Source organism: Phocoena sinus, chromosome 2 (genome assembly GCF_008692025.1).
Source record: "Phocoena sinus isolate mPhoSin1 chromosome 2, mPhoSin1.pri, whole genome shotgun sequence".
Taxonomy (NCBI): Eukaryota; Metazoa; Chordata; class Mammalia; order Artiodactyla; family Phocoenidae; genus Phocoena; species Phocoena sinus.
Genome location: NC_045764.1, coordinates 2,469,945 through 2,483,554, shown reverse-complemented (window position 1 = coordinate 2,483,554; position 13,610 = coordinate 2,469,945). Strand labels below are relative to the sequence as shown.

The 13,610-nt window shown below is 43.1% G+C and overlaps 1 protein-coding gene across 8 annotated transcripts in view; it reads right to left on the bottom strand.

Annotated features, from left to right (window-relative positions):
- SVIL (supervillin) overlaps positions 1–13,610 on the bottom strand; it is a 245,350-nt gene that overhangs the window by 74,199 nt on the left and 157,541 nt on the right. For 7 of the 8 annotated variants that reach the window (XM_032618924.1, XM_032618914.1, XM_032618919.1 and 4 more), the window contains one exon: positions 11,389–12,064. In XM_032618924.1, the coding sequence (XP_032474815.1) occupies positions 11,389–12,064 (676 nt within the window). Of the gene's footprint in view, positions 1–11,388; positions 12,065–13,610 lie in introns of those variants that run through there. The other variant, XM_032618942.1, reaches the window with a different exon arrangement.

Below are 13,610 nucleotides of genomic sequence, written 5' to 3'. Positions count from 1 at the left end.
AAGGGACAAAATTTATTTCTGGGGCCTGGGGGGCATTGTTTTGAAGACATAATAATAGCAGGAGAGTGTTTTAAAATATGGAAAAAAAAAAAGAGATCACATCTGGAGAGTGGCAATGAAGCCACGGGTTCTTTTCTCTTTGTTTTTTAAATCTTGCATGGATGTTGTTATTTTATGTCTCTTAACATTACGCTTAACTCTTTTTTAATAATTACGCTCGGTTAACAAGCTAACAGTGGGAAGGATTAGTGTCATACAAACATAATGAGTTGAATATATGACACTACCAGCCTATGTAGGAGAGCTAAGTGAGGTCCTTACAAAGTCAAGAACCGATGTAGGTGGAGAGAGGCACAGCGGTGACGAAACTTTTTCTCTCTAGACAGGGGTAATGCTTACACATTTCCCCAATTCACCAGCCTGTGTCCTTAAGATACTACATGCAGTTTGATGTAAATTATCCCTCAATTTAAAAATATATCACTGTTGGGGCTTCCCTGGTGGCGCAGTGGTTGAGAGTCCGCCTGCCGATGCAGGGGACACGGGTTCGTGCCCCGGTCCGGGAGGATCCCACATGCCGTGAAGCGGCTGGGCCCGTGAGTCATGGCCGCTAAGCCTGCGCGTCCGGAGCCTGTGGTCCGCAACGGGAGAGGCCACAACAGTGACAGGCCCGCGTACCGCAAAAAAAAAAATATATATATATATGTCACTGTTGGGACATGGAGAACAGACTTGTGGTTGCCAAGCGGGTGTGGGGAGGAAGGAGTGGGAGTGTGGGGTGAGCAGAGGCAAACTATTATGTGTAGGATGGATCCACAACAAGGTCCTACCGTAGAGCACAGGGAACTGTATTCAATATCCTGTGATGAACCATCATGGAAAAGAGGATGAAAAAGAATGTGTGTGTGTCTAACTGAGTCCCTTTGCTGTACAGCAGAAATTAACACAACACTGTAAATCAACTCTACCTCAAAAATTATTTTTAAAATATCTCACCGCCAGATTATAGAGTGAAGCTTTCTTGAGTAATCAAAAGGTAGAAATAGAGTCTTCTTGGGGCAGAAGCAAGATAAACGTGTGAGATATAACCAATTTCTTCCAGGCTCCCTCGGCGCTCATCTCAGTGCTAAACGCTGAACGCTGCAGTCTCGGCCAAGAAAGGGTGGAAGGACGGAGGGCTGAGGGAAGGGTTGAGTCTGCGGCAGGGGCTGGAGTGGCCTTCCGAGGGGGATCAAGTTTCCTGTTCCCAGATCCATTTGGGTTTCCACATCTCCCGCTTGGCTTCTAATGAAGTAACCAAGCAAAGTAATGCAGGGATTCAACTGCCTTGGTCAGAGACCAGCCTAGAATCAGCCTTTCGGGGCTGGAGATTGCACTGACAAGGCCAGCAGCTTGTCAAAGCAGCCAGCGGCTTCTTGGCTCACGCATCACGATCCCCACTCACAGCCGAACAGTATTTATGTGGACTCAAGACCACATATAAGGATTCTAAGCCCAGACAAAGTGGAAAGAGCCTGGTGGTATAAGCAAGGGCTACTCCAAGCGTACTCTGCTGATTGGGGTCACTGGTCCACAGGTGAAAGGCTTGGACCAGAATGTAAATGACCATCCCTGAGTCTGCTGTGCAGTTCCGTGGCATCTTCTTCCCAGCACAGCTTTCCTGAGGAAGGAAATGACCCACGACTTACATTCCCTGCAAGTCCCTTATACGTTGCGGGCTGATAAACCATTTGCAGATTGGCTATTTCAGGTGGCACTGCTATCGTCTCCTGACACTTTATGAAGACATGGAAAACAGCAGAACATTCATTCAGAAATGACTGATGGGGCCCCTTGGTATGTGTTAGATGCTGGGAAGGAGATAGGAAAGTGACTGAGACACGGTATCTACCCTTCCTGTAAGGCTTCTACTAAAGCAATGCTATCACTGAGATCGTCCTTACCAATCTTACAGATCGGCTTAGTACCGGATTCAAGGCGCCATGTTTGGGGGACTCCTGACAAAATCGTGAACATCCTTGTCTGGGTGTGCCAGCTTTGTTGTAGGATGTTGGGCATTGAAATGTCCCTCTTCCTGAGACATGAGGTGCAGCTGAAGCTGCATTTGTGAGACACCTCATTTGGCTCCTGAGCTCTTTCTCTCCTCTCCCCCTTTTGGCAGAATCACCATCAACCAGAGGCCAGACTGGTAACACTAGGGCTCCCTGTACCAATTCAAGCTACAGCTTTATAACCGTGCTGGGAAAAGGACAATCTGATAATGAGAAGAACAGACTGCTTTGGGAATCTAAGCACCAGAGAACGTGTAAGAGACTCCCAAAATGACTCTTAGGTTTCTCCTAAGACAGACAAAAGGTTATACAAACTTGGAGAGGTCAAGAAAGCAGGCAGATGGGAAGGCGGACTCTCTGAACGTGCTCTCATAGGTTGATAGCCCAAGGAGAATGAGATCCCCAGATGTGATCTGAGCACTGCAGAGCACAGGTGGACCAGTGCTACCTGTGCTATTGACGGTTCATGTTCATTAATGTCCCTAAGATTGGACTAGCCATTTTGGCAGTCAAATAAAGGACTTACTGTCAACTAAAAGTTCTAGGTCTGTTTCCCAGGAACCGCTATTAAATCAGGTTTCCCCAATCCTGAACTTGTACACTGATTTTTTTTTCCCCTTCTAAATACAGGACTTTCTTAAATTTCATCTTGTTAGTTTCCAGCCATCGTTCCAGGTACATGTGCTCTCTTGCCTCCATGCTCATGTTCTCTCTTCCTTCTCTCTCTCTCACCCTCCCTCTAATCTCTTCTCTCTCCATCCCTCCCTCTCCCCTCTCTCTCTCTTTTGCTATCATCCAATTTATTTACACAGTCCCTCCTCTAGAAATCTGACCACCCTATCACTGGCATCTCCCAGATCATCTAATGAAATGCCAAACAGGACCAAGTTAAGGACGAAGCCCAACTTGGAACCAGAGACTCCATCACCTCATGCCTGGGTAACTGCAACCACCTCTTTAGTGACCTCCCTGACTGGAATCAATTCTCCTTCAGACCAATCACCCCCCACTCCTCCAGCGCTATCTTTCTAAAGTACATCATCGAGCATACTTGTTTTAAAATCCTTCAGACACTTCCCGCTGTACTGTCCACAAGGAGAAGGCCAAATGCCTTGTCGTAAGATGCTCTATGGTTGGTCCCCACCTGGCTCTCCTGTTTCATCCTGTCCGCCTCCTTCTAGGTCACCTGAAGCAGCCTCCCCTACACGTCTAGCAAACTCACCACATCCTTAAGGACTTGGTTCTACTATGCCCGCTTCTCCAAGGGAGAAGGTTGAATACCTCATCTTGGTGTTCCCATGGCACCCGGCCTTGAGCTGTATAACCTTATCAACCTCGCTGTGTTGCAGCTGTATCTCCCACACTTAAAAAAAAAAATGACATGCCCACCCAAGAGCATAGTGCCTGGCACAAGACAGCTTTCTTAAACTACTTCAGAGCTGAAATTAACCCATAAATCAAGACTTCTGAGGTCTGGGTGGATGGACAGATATCTATTGAGTTTGAGTTCCCCCAGACTATATGTTTTCATCTTGTTTATGAGGATGAGGCTTTTAAATACCTTATGTAAATCCACACAAGTGGTTTCTATAATATCCCTGACCTTCTTTCCTCAAGTTTCTAACCTTCAAAGGTCAAAAACAGCAAACCCTCTTTTCCACTATGATGGAAAATAGAACTGACATTAATAACAAGAGCAGCGTGTCATGGAAAGAACTCTGATGGACTCGGAGACCTTGAATGACCAGATCATGGACTCAGCTATATGGTCTTATATGGACCATATAATCTTCAGAGTTTTTTTCACGTATAAAATAGATTTTTAAACTAAATAATCTCCCGGGTTACTTCTGGTTCTGAGAGTTTAAAGTTCTTTAACATAGGATATCTATTTTGTGGGGTCCTGGGGTGAGCCAGCTCTCCATAGGGCAGAGGTTACCTCTCGGGAGAGGGCTATAGGATCACTGTGGATGCGACGGTGACCTTGAGTGTTAACAGAACTTTTTAATGATGTGGCAACTGTCTGGCAGAGTACTGTATCACCAAGAAATAAGAATTCACCCAAAGCTGTCAAAGACAGGAGGTGCTCTGGGTTTGTATCCCTAAGTATACAATACGATGACATGCTTTAACTCCCAATAACCCCTAAGAGTTAACAGACAAAAAATGCTTCCTGCCACCAAAATGAAGTCAAATCCAGCACAGTAAAATTAGTTTCACCCTGTGGGTGTCCAGCTCTAATTATATAACAGCTCCTAATGATAACACATGGTTCAGCTTAGGAAGAACAGTTGTTAACTTCGGCATCTCATTAAAATTAAAAGTTTATTTGCTGACAGCTGTTTCTCTGTGTTCATTAGCAGTGAGTATGTACGCTACTATGCATACGTTACGAATGTGCAAAAAGGCACACGCACACAGGCACAATTTTACGTTTTTTTTTTTTTTTTGCCGAATGCGGGTCTCTCACTGTTGCGGCCTCTCCCGTTGCGGAGCACAGGCTCCGGACGCGCAGGCTCAGCGGCCATGGCTCACGGGCGCAGCCGCTCCACGGCATGTGGGATCTTCCCAGACCGGGGCACGAACCCGTGTCCCCTGCATCGGCAGGCGGACTCTCAGCCACTGCGCCACCAGGGAAGCCCAATTTTACGTTTTAAAATCTGGCAGACTTTTGCATTTTTAGGACAAACCAGCTAGTACTGGGGGTGACGCAGTCTTATTTCTTTCAACGGACAGAAACGGATACTTGCCAGTGAAAATAGAATAAAACGGAAAAAAATGGCAATGAGTTAACCATAAAAATAGCCCAAATTTAGAAGAACACGGCAAGGACTGATGTTTGGGGATACAGGGACTGAAAGGTGAAAGCGATCCTGTGCTGATACAAAAATAGACACGTGAGAAGTACCCAGCGGTCTCTTTAGAGAGTAGATCCTCGGAGATCTCTCTTCTTATGACATTCTGCCCCGACGCAGAGTCTCTGTTAGGAACCTTCCTGCCCTGGTAGAGACAGGAGCTGACCCAGGAACACAGATGGTCCAGAGGCAGGTGCCTTCCTCAGCATCTCTCTAATTAACCAAAACAATGAGCTTCAGGCTCTGGAGATGGTTTTTAGATGCAAACCTCTCACTGGGAGATGCCCAAACAATCAGAAATAAACTCTAATTCAAAATGATACGTGCACCCCTGCGTTCACAGCAGCACTATTTACAACAGCCAAGACATTTAAACAACCTGTGTCCATCGACAGAGGAATGGATGAAGAAGGTGTGGTATATATATGTGTGCACACACATACACACACACACAATGGAGTATTACTCAGCCTTGAAAAAGAATGAAACGATGCCATTTGCAGCAACGTGGATGGTCCGAGAAATTATCCTACTAAGTGAAGTAAGTCAGAAACGGAAAGACAAATATATGACATCACTTATATGTGGAATCTAAAATATGACACAAATGAACATATCTACAAAACAGAAACTGACCTACAGACATAGAGATCAGACTTGTGGTAGCCAAAGGGGAGGTGGGGAGGGAGAGGGATGGACTGGGAATTTGGGATGAGCAGATGCAAACTATTATGTAATATGATGGATAAACCACAAGGTCCTACTGTACAGCACAGGGAACTATATTCAATATCCTGTGATAAACCACAATGAAAAGAATATGAAAAAGAATATATACATGTATAACTGAATAACTGAATATATGTATAACTGAATATATGTATAACTGAATGTATAACTTTCCTGTATAGCAGAAATTAACACACCTTTGTAAATCAACTAAACTTCAATAAAATTGAAAACAAAACAAAAAAAGTTTTTTGAATTAAAAAGAAAGAAAGACTGCAGCGTAATCCCCCTTCCTTCCTAGTTGGCCAGAGTCTGCACGCCACAGTGTTGCAGAAACAGATCATTCTGGAGGATATACCCTGGCCTATCTTCCTGGCCAATGCTCCATTGCAAGGGAAGCCCAGTCTAAACCATCAAATCACCAATGGCGGCTGCCCCCGGTCAAATGTCAGCATCAGCTCTGCATGAAACCCCCATCCTCATTTTCTGGCCACGAACGATACAGTTTGCTATGTGGGAGAAGGTGTGATGGGGATCCCAGTGGAGTAATAAACAAACAAACAAACAAAAACAAGGGTTTTCCAGAGCAGGTCACCGCTAGGAGATTAGGTGTGATTCTCTTCCTTCCAGTCATGTAGGGAAGTATAGATGCTCGGGAGAACAGCAGCTGTGGGACTTGGGGTAGTGACTGAGTCCCTTCACGCAAAGAAGTAACCGAGATGGTACCTCTTATTGCTTTTAATATTAAGAGACACGCCAAGGAGCAAATTCAACAAGAGCTTTGAATTTAGGATTATTAATAGAGCTCAGATTTTTAAATTTTTGAATAATAGTTCATAGGCCCCCGATCCCTTTGAATTTTATTCTAAAATTCACAGTGGCTGAAGTAACAAAAGAATGGTTCGTATCAGTAACACCACCTCGTCAGAAAACATAGTTCCTGAAATCCCAGACTTAACAGGATTTGGCAGGATTGGGGGAATGGTGGTTGGGAGGTGTTTTATGCTCTATTACTGATATAATATAGCATATATATATATATATACACATACACACACACACACATATATGATGTGGTATATATATACTGCTCTGTTACTACGTACATTCTTAGTTTGCTACAGAACAATGTTTTCACCTGACTTCCTGGGAAACTAACAGGGTTTCTGAACTGAAGACCCTGTGACTAACATACATACACATACATACATTAACATACACACATACACATACATATGTTCTTTATCATATAAACTGAACGTTAAATAATTCTAAAATAAACTTACTACTCAGCTAAATACTGCCCTAGAGATTGTTACGGAGCTTATAATGCTTAGAAACAGTATAGCACAGCGAAAGAACTAATGATCATCCCGTGTGTACATACATTTCTGCATTAGCACATATGAGAACATACAAAAACTATGCACTCGATATCTGGCTCACATTTGAAATTTAGGACACCACGGGCAGTCTTTTGACGTTATAGTTCATGAGTGATGTATTCCTATTTAATTAATGAAACAAAAAGAGCCTCTTTCTCGTGAGCACAAAATGAAACGATGGAATGGGAATGACTTAATTCAGAGACGAATACTTCCAAATCCTGGTGGAGCTAGGTGATGAAAGTAAAACACAGCAGTGAGAAAAACACTCCATTTCAGTGATAGGACAAATCCATGATTAAGTACGGTATTCGACTGTTTTGTTATCTGTAGATAATTAGTTTTGGCCATTCCTTAATCTTCTAAACTTCTCTGTCACATATTTCCAGGTCAGACACCATCTTACTTTCACTTATGGTTACTGAGTCACCGAGGGTTCTCTGGTTACTGTTTTAGTTCACAAAGTAATTTTTGTCTTTCTTCTCCCCAAACGGAAGTGAGACAACAATGACCTTCTGACACCTGAATTTCCTGGCTCTAGAGAAAGGACAACTAGCAGAATGTTCATCCATGTAAATCCATCTTTAAAAGGTGAATAAACAGAATCATTGCCAAATAAATCCCAACGCTATTTTAACATCATACCTGTCACACATTATTTTCCATCCTTTTTTAATGTAAATACATCTGAGGTATTTTCCTTATATGTATGAAGTGATTTGTGTTTCTTTGCCTGTAAGTCATGGAATTGTATGCCTTGAGTGGCTTCAAAAAAAATAAGGCACGTGCTTCCTTGTGAACTCCTTTACAACTTCTCAATACTTTTAAGCCTGCCTTCCATGAAAGTAAGGTGCTGTCAGGCTAAGGCTTACGAAAGTTTCCAGGTAACATGCCTCTTCAAATAATCTAGAAGGAAATGGGCTCTTGAGATTTTAAGTGATATATATTTTTGAATATTGAGATTTTAACTCACAGAGAACTATTAAGAATCCTGTCATTTTACCTGGAATACTCAACATGGTTTTAATTATTATTACAACTGCTTCAAAATCTCATCTACTATATGTGATCTAGACGGTTAACCTAGACACCATGATAATAAACAGTTTTCATGATATGGCACTCAGAAATTAGATTCCTCATTATTTTTTAACCCAGGTAATCAAACTGCCATGTTAAGTTTGTCTGTCCTGCTCACACAGCCCATGAAGAGTTTGCTTTGATAGAGCGTAACTAACGCCAAAACACCGCTTCTTCTACGAAAAGCAAATTTCCCAAACAACAGACTTCCCTTTCAAAGTACGAGACGATAGGTCCCTAAATTTTAAGCAGTTAAGTTCAAAGGCTGAACAAAGGCCCTCAAAATACAATCAGGATCCATACTATTGAATTCTCTTAGAAACTAATATCCCTAAATATTCTAGTATAGATGATCAAGCAAGTGGTGACAGGTCTTGAGGTCAACATACTTCAATAACTAAAATAAGCTGCTTTAGATATACAACTGCCATATGAAGACGACCATATTTACTGCTCCGTTCCAATGTGGAATAAACAGGAGTATTTTCCAACATCCTTTTTTTTCTTCCAGAATAAATTTGCTTTATCTCGGGTTCTCATCCTTCCTCAATTCATCTGCAAAGCTAATGCCTGTTTGAACTGAAAAAATACATGTCGGAGTCTGTCTAGACAATTATCCCAAACCGTTATGTAGGATGTTTAAGTAGACTGCATTTTAATTGGTCATCACACTTATTAGATTTAAATATCTAAACTGAACTTAAATTTAAATATTTAAATTGAGAAAGAAACACATACCCTCTCTGGCATCTGACTTTTTGATTTTATTCCTTTTCTGATTTTCCATAGGTTGACCCTATGACACAGCGATTTCTCCTACTGGCTGATCTTTTCAATGAGGTGCTTGTATACACAGCTGTTTTCTTAGCGTGCCGATATACTTACAAAACATATGTTACAGTTATATTCAGCGTATATTACAGTCACACTTCATACCCTAAACTGAGACCCAGTGGAAATTGGTTAGTGGTGTCCTTCTGCTTGGTGACTTTAAACGACTGCAACAAGAACAATCGCCCCAAAGTCTTGGGTATGACCACAGAAAAACAAAGAAAAAGACAGTTGTTAAAGGCGAGCGAGAAACACAGTAAGAAGAAAGGTCATGAGGGGGACCTTCAAGATGGTGGAGGAGTGAGACGTGGCAATCCCCACAAATACATCAAAAATACTTCTACATGTGGAACAACTCCTACAGAACACCTAAGACCTCACACTTCCCAAAAGGCAAGAAACTCCCCACATACCGGCCGTGGGGCTGACAGGGTCTTGGTGCTCTGGCCGGGTGTCAGGCCTGAGTCTCTGAGGTGGGAGAGCCGAGTTCAGGACACTGGACCACCAGAGACCTCCCAGCTCCATGTACTATCAATCGGTGAGAGCGCTCCCAGAGATCTCCGTCTCACCGCTAAGACCCAGCTCCACCCAACGACCAGCAAGCTCCAGTGCTGGACACCCCATGCCAAACAACTAGCAAGACAGGAACACAGCCCCACTCATTAGCAGAGAGGCTGCCTAAAATCATAATAAGGTCACAGACACGCCAAAAATCACCACCAGAAGTGGACCTGCCCACCAGAAAGACAAGATCCAGCCTCATCCACCAGAATACAGGCACCAGTCCCCTCCACCAGGAAGCCTACACAACCCACTGAACCAACCTTAGCCACTGGGGACAGACACCAAAAACAACGGGAACTACGAACCTGCAGCCTGCAAAAAGGAGACCCCAAACACAGTAAGATAAGCAGAATGAGAAGACAGAAAAACACACAGCAGATGAAGGAGCAAGGTAAAAGCCCACCAGACCTAACAAATGAAGAGGAAATAGGCAGTCTACCTGAAAAAGAATTCAGAATAATGATAGTAAAGATGATCCAAAATCTTGGAAATAGAATAGAGAAAATGCAAGAAACATTTAACAAGGACCTAGAGGAACTAAAGATGAAACAAACAATGATGAACAACACAATAAGTGAAATTAAAAATTCTCTAGAAGGAATCAATAGCAGAATAACTGAGGCAGAAGAACGGATAAGTGAGCTGGAAGATAAAGTAGTGGAAATAACTACTGCAGAGCAGAATAAAGAAAAAAGAATGAAAAGAACTAGGACAGTCTCAGAGACCTCTGGGACAACATGAAACGCACCAACATTCGAATTATAGGGGTCCCAGAAGAAGAAGAGAAAAAGAAAGGGACTGAGAAAATATTTGAAGAGATTATAGTTGAAAATTTCCCTAATATGGGAAAGGAAATAGTCAATCAAGTCCAGGAAGTGCAGAGAGTCCCACACAGGATAAATCCAAGGAGAAACACGCCAAGACACGTATTAATGAAACTGTCAAAAATTAAATACAAAGAAAAAATATTAAAAGCAGCAAGGGAAAAGCAACAGATGATGTATAAGGGAATCCCCATAAGGTTAACAGCTGATCTTTCAGCGGAAACTCTGCAAGCCAGAAGGGGGTGGCAGGACATATTTAAAGTGATGAAAGGGAAAACCTACAACCAAGATTACTCTACCCAGCGTGAATCTCATTCAGATTTGACAGAGAAATTAAAACCTTTACCGACAAGCAAAAGCTAAGAGAATTCAGCACCACCAAACCAGCTTTACAACAAATGCCAAGGGAACTTCTCTAGGCAGGAAACACAAGAGCAGGAAAAGACCTACAATAATAAACCCAAAACAGTTAAGAAAATGATAATAGGAACATATGACATAGAGAATGGACTTGAGGACACGGGGAGGGGGAAGGGTAAGCTGGGACGAAGTGAGAGAGTGGCATGGACATATATACACTACCAAATGTAAAACAGGTAGCTAGTGGGAAGCAGCCGCATAGCACAGGGAGATCAGCTCAGTGTTTTGTGTCCACCTAGAGGGGTGGGGTAGGGAGGTTCAAGAGGGAGACGCGAGAGGGAGGAGATATGGGGATATACGTGTACGTAAAGCTGATTCACTTTGTTATACAGCGGCAACTAACACAACAATGTAAAGCAATTATACTCCAATAAAGATGTTAAAAAAAGAAAAAGGTCCTGAAAGTGTGTCCCCATGACACCTGTTCAATTTATTCTTTGAAAAAAGAACACACCAAGAATTATATAAATCAAAAAGATCAGGAAGCTTTCTGCTTCCGTAGAACCTGTGTTGAGACTGCGGAAATTAAAAAACCATAAATCGCATTATTTCTGCGGTGAGCCCAGACTTCCGCAGAGCGCTGAGGACCCCCAGATCCCAGACACAGCAGTGGCAGAGGGGACGCAGGTGTCCGCAGGTCAGCACTTACCTGGCTCGAGCCTCGGCAGGGAGTGGCAGGTCACCTGTGGAGTGGCTCGGAGAGGCTGGCTGCCCAGGTGACGGGCTGGGCAGGCTGTGCATTGGCTTTGGGGACCTTGGCACTTCACCGAGGGCGCAGTCTCGCCCGGAGAATGGGAAGGATGCGGAGCCCTCCCCCGCGGGGGGCAGGTCTTGGGCTGGCCCGGTGGCACTGGGCTCTTGACCTCGTCTTTGGTTTTCTACGTTGAGCAGCACCTCTGTGTCGGAAACACCATCGCGCCGGTGGAGGGCATGGTCCTTGGACCCAGCCATGCAGCTCCTGAGCCCCGGGATCTCGGTCCTGGAGTAGGAAGCGCCCGAATCTTTGCTGGACTCAGCAGAGCGGTCACTTTTTCCTCCCCTTTTCTCAGCAGTCTCAGTGTCCTTCCTGGACTTGCTGTATCGAGATGGAGATTCGGCGTCGCCTTCCGGGTCCAGGGTGAGCCCATACTTTTCTGCCAGCTGCCGTCTCCTCTCTGCTTTGTATCTGGCGATCCTTTCGGCTTTGGATTCTAGGCTCTGGGTGTCCATGATGCTGGAACCGTAGGGGGAGTCACCATGGATGCTCGAGGATTCTGTGCAGTGTTTGGATCGAGTCTGCTTTTCTAAGGAAGAATCCAAAGTTTCTTCCTCTTCATTTGATTGGCCTACAAGAAGATCACACACACAGATTTCAAGCAAATAATAAAATGTGGTTATTCTACTCTGTTCCATACACGATATGCTCCGAGCGCCCAGGCTGTGAAGGTCCAATTTCTCACTTACGTGCAGCTTCCTAAAATGATTTACCTGGGATGCTGAAGAAGTTTGAGGTCTGCAGTGAAATACATAAAGGCTGTGACGTTCTATGGGCTGCATAAGCTGGGTCAAGCATGGCCGCAGCTACAGCTCAGTCCCGACAGCCCTCGCTCTAGTTCAGTGCCTATTTCCCCTTATTTACTTTTCTGCTTTTGAGTTTAATGTTTCATGTGTGAGGCCAGAGGACGAGTTCAGACTCCTCTAGAAAAGATAACAGATATTCGAACTGCTGTAATTTGACGAGTGATGGATAGTGCTTTCATGGGAAACCACACAGGATCTGATAGTAACCATAACAATAATGGTCCACGTCAACATCCGCCAGGTGTGGCTGTGTTTTTCGTTTTGCTATTTTTTTTAACAGAAGTGGCTTTTTCCAATTATACTCTGCATGCTTGATGTAGAAAAGGTCTACAGTGAAAACACAGGAAGGTTAACCTCCAAATCACCAATAATCACTAACATACAATAATCAGTAATAAATAAATGGATAATTTGCTAAACTTTTCTATATACTCTTTCTAGTCTTTTATATATGTGATTTCTTTTTTTCTATATAAAATAACTCATATTTTATGTAACCTTAATGTCCTACATAAAACATTTTCCTAAGTGTGGAAATCTTATTTTGAAGACATCATTTTAAGGCTTCATAATATTTCATACTATAGGCATTCCAGAATCAATTTAACCATTCTCATATTTCTGGGCACTGAAGTTGACTCTAACTTTTAATCCATCTTATTTTCTGATTACTATTACAAAAGATAGTTGCATAAAAGTGGAATTGCTTTCTCAGTAGGTATATCATTGTAAGACACGTGGTGGACTGTCAAATTAATTTTTGTAAAGCTTGAATCGATTTACACTGGAACCTGCAATGTATGCTCTCACTAACACCGAATGTTAATTTTAAAACTCGCCTTTGAGAATATGAAAAAGAATGTATACATATGTATAACTGAATCACTTTGCTGTACAGCAGAAATTAACACATTTTAAATCAACTATACTTCAATTAAAAAATTTAAGAAAGCACATACGTAATATATAAAACTATACATGAGACTATCAAATAATTTATTATCTATCTGTATCTGTTGTACTTCATTTTTATATCTCTATTTTGGATTTATATAAATAGTTCCACTTTTTTTTTTTTTTTTTTTTGTGGTACGTGGGCCTCTCACTGCTGTGGCCTCTCCCGTTGCGGAGCACAGGCTCCGGACGCGCAGGCTCAGCGGCCATGGCTCACGGGCCCAGCCGCTCCGCGGCATGTGGGATCTTCCCGGACCGGGGCACGAACCCGTGTCCCCTGCATTGGCAGGCGGACTCTCAACCACTGCGCCACCAGGGAAGCCCAGTTCCACATTTTAAAAAATGTTTATCATGATG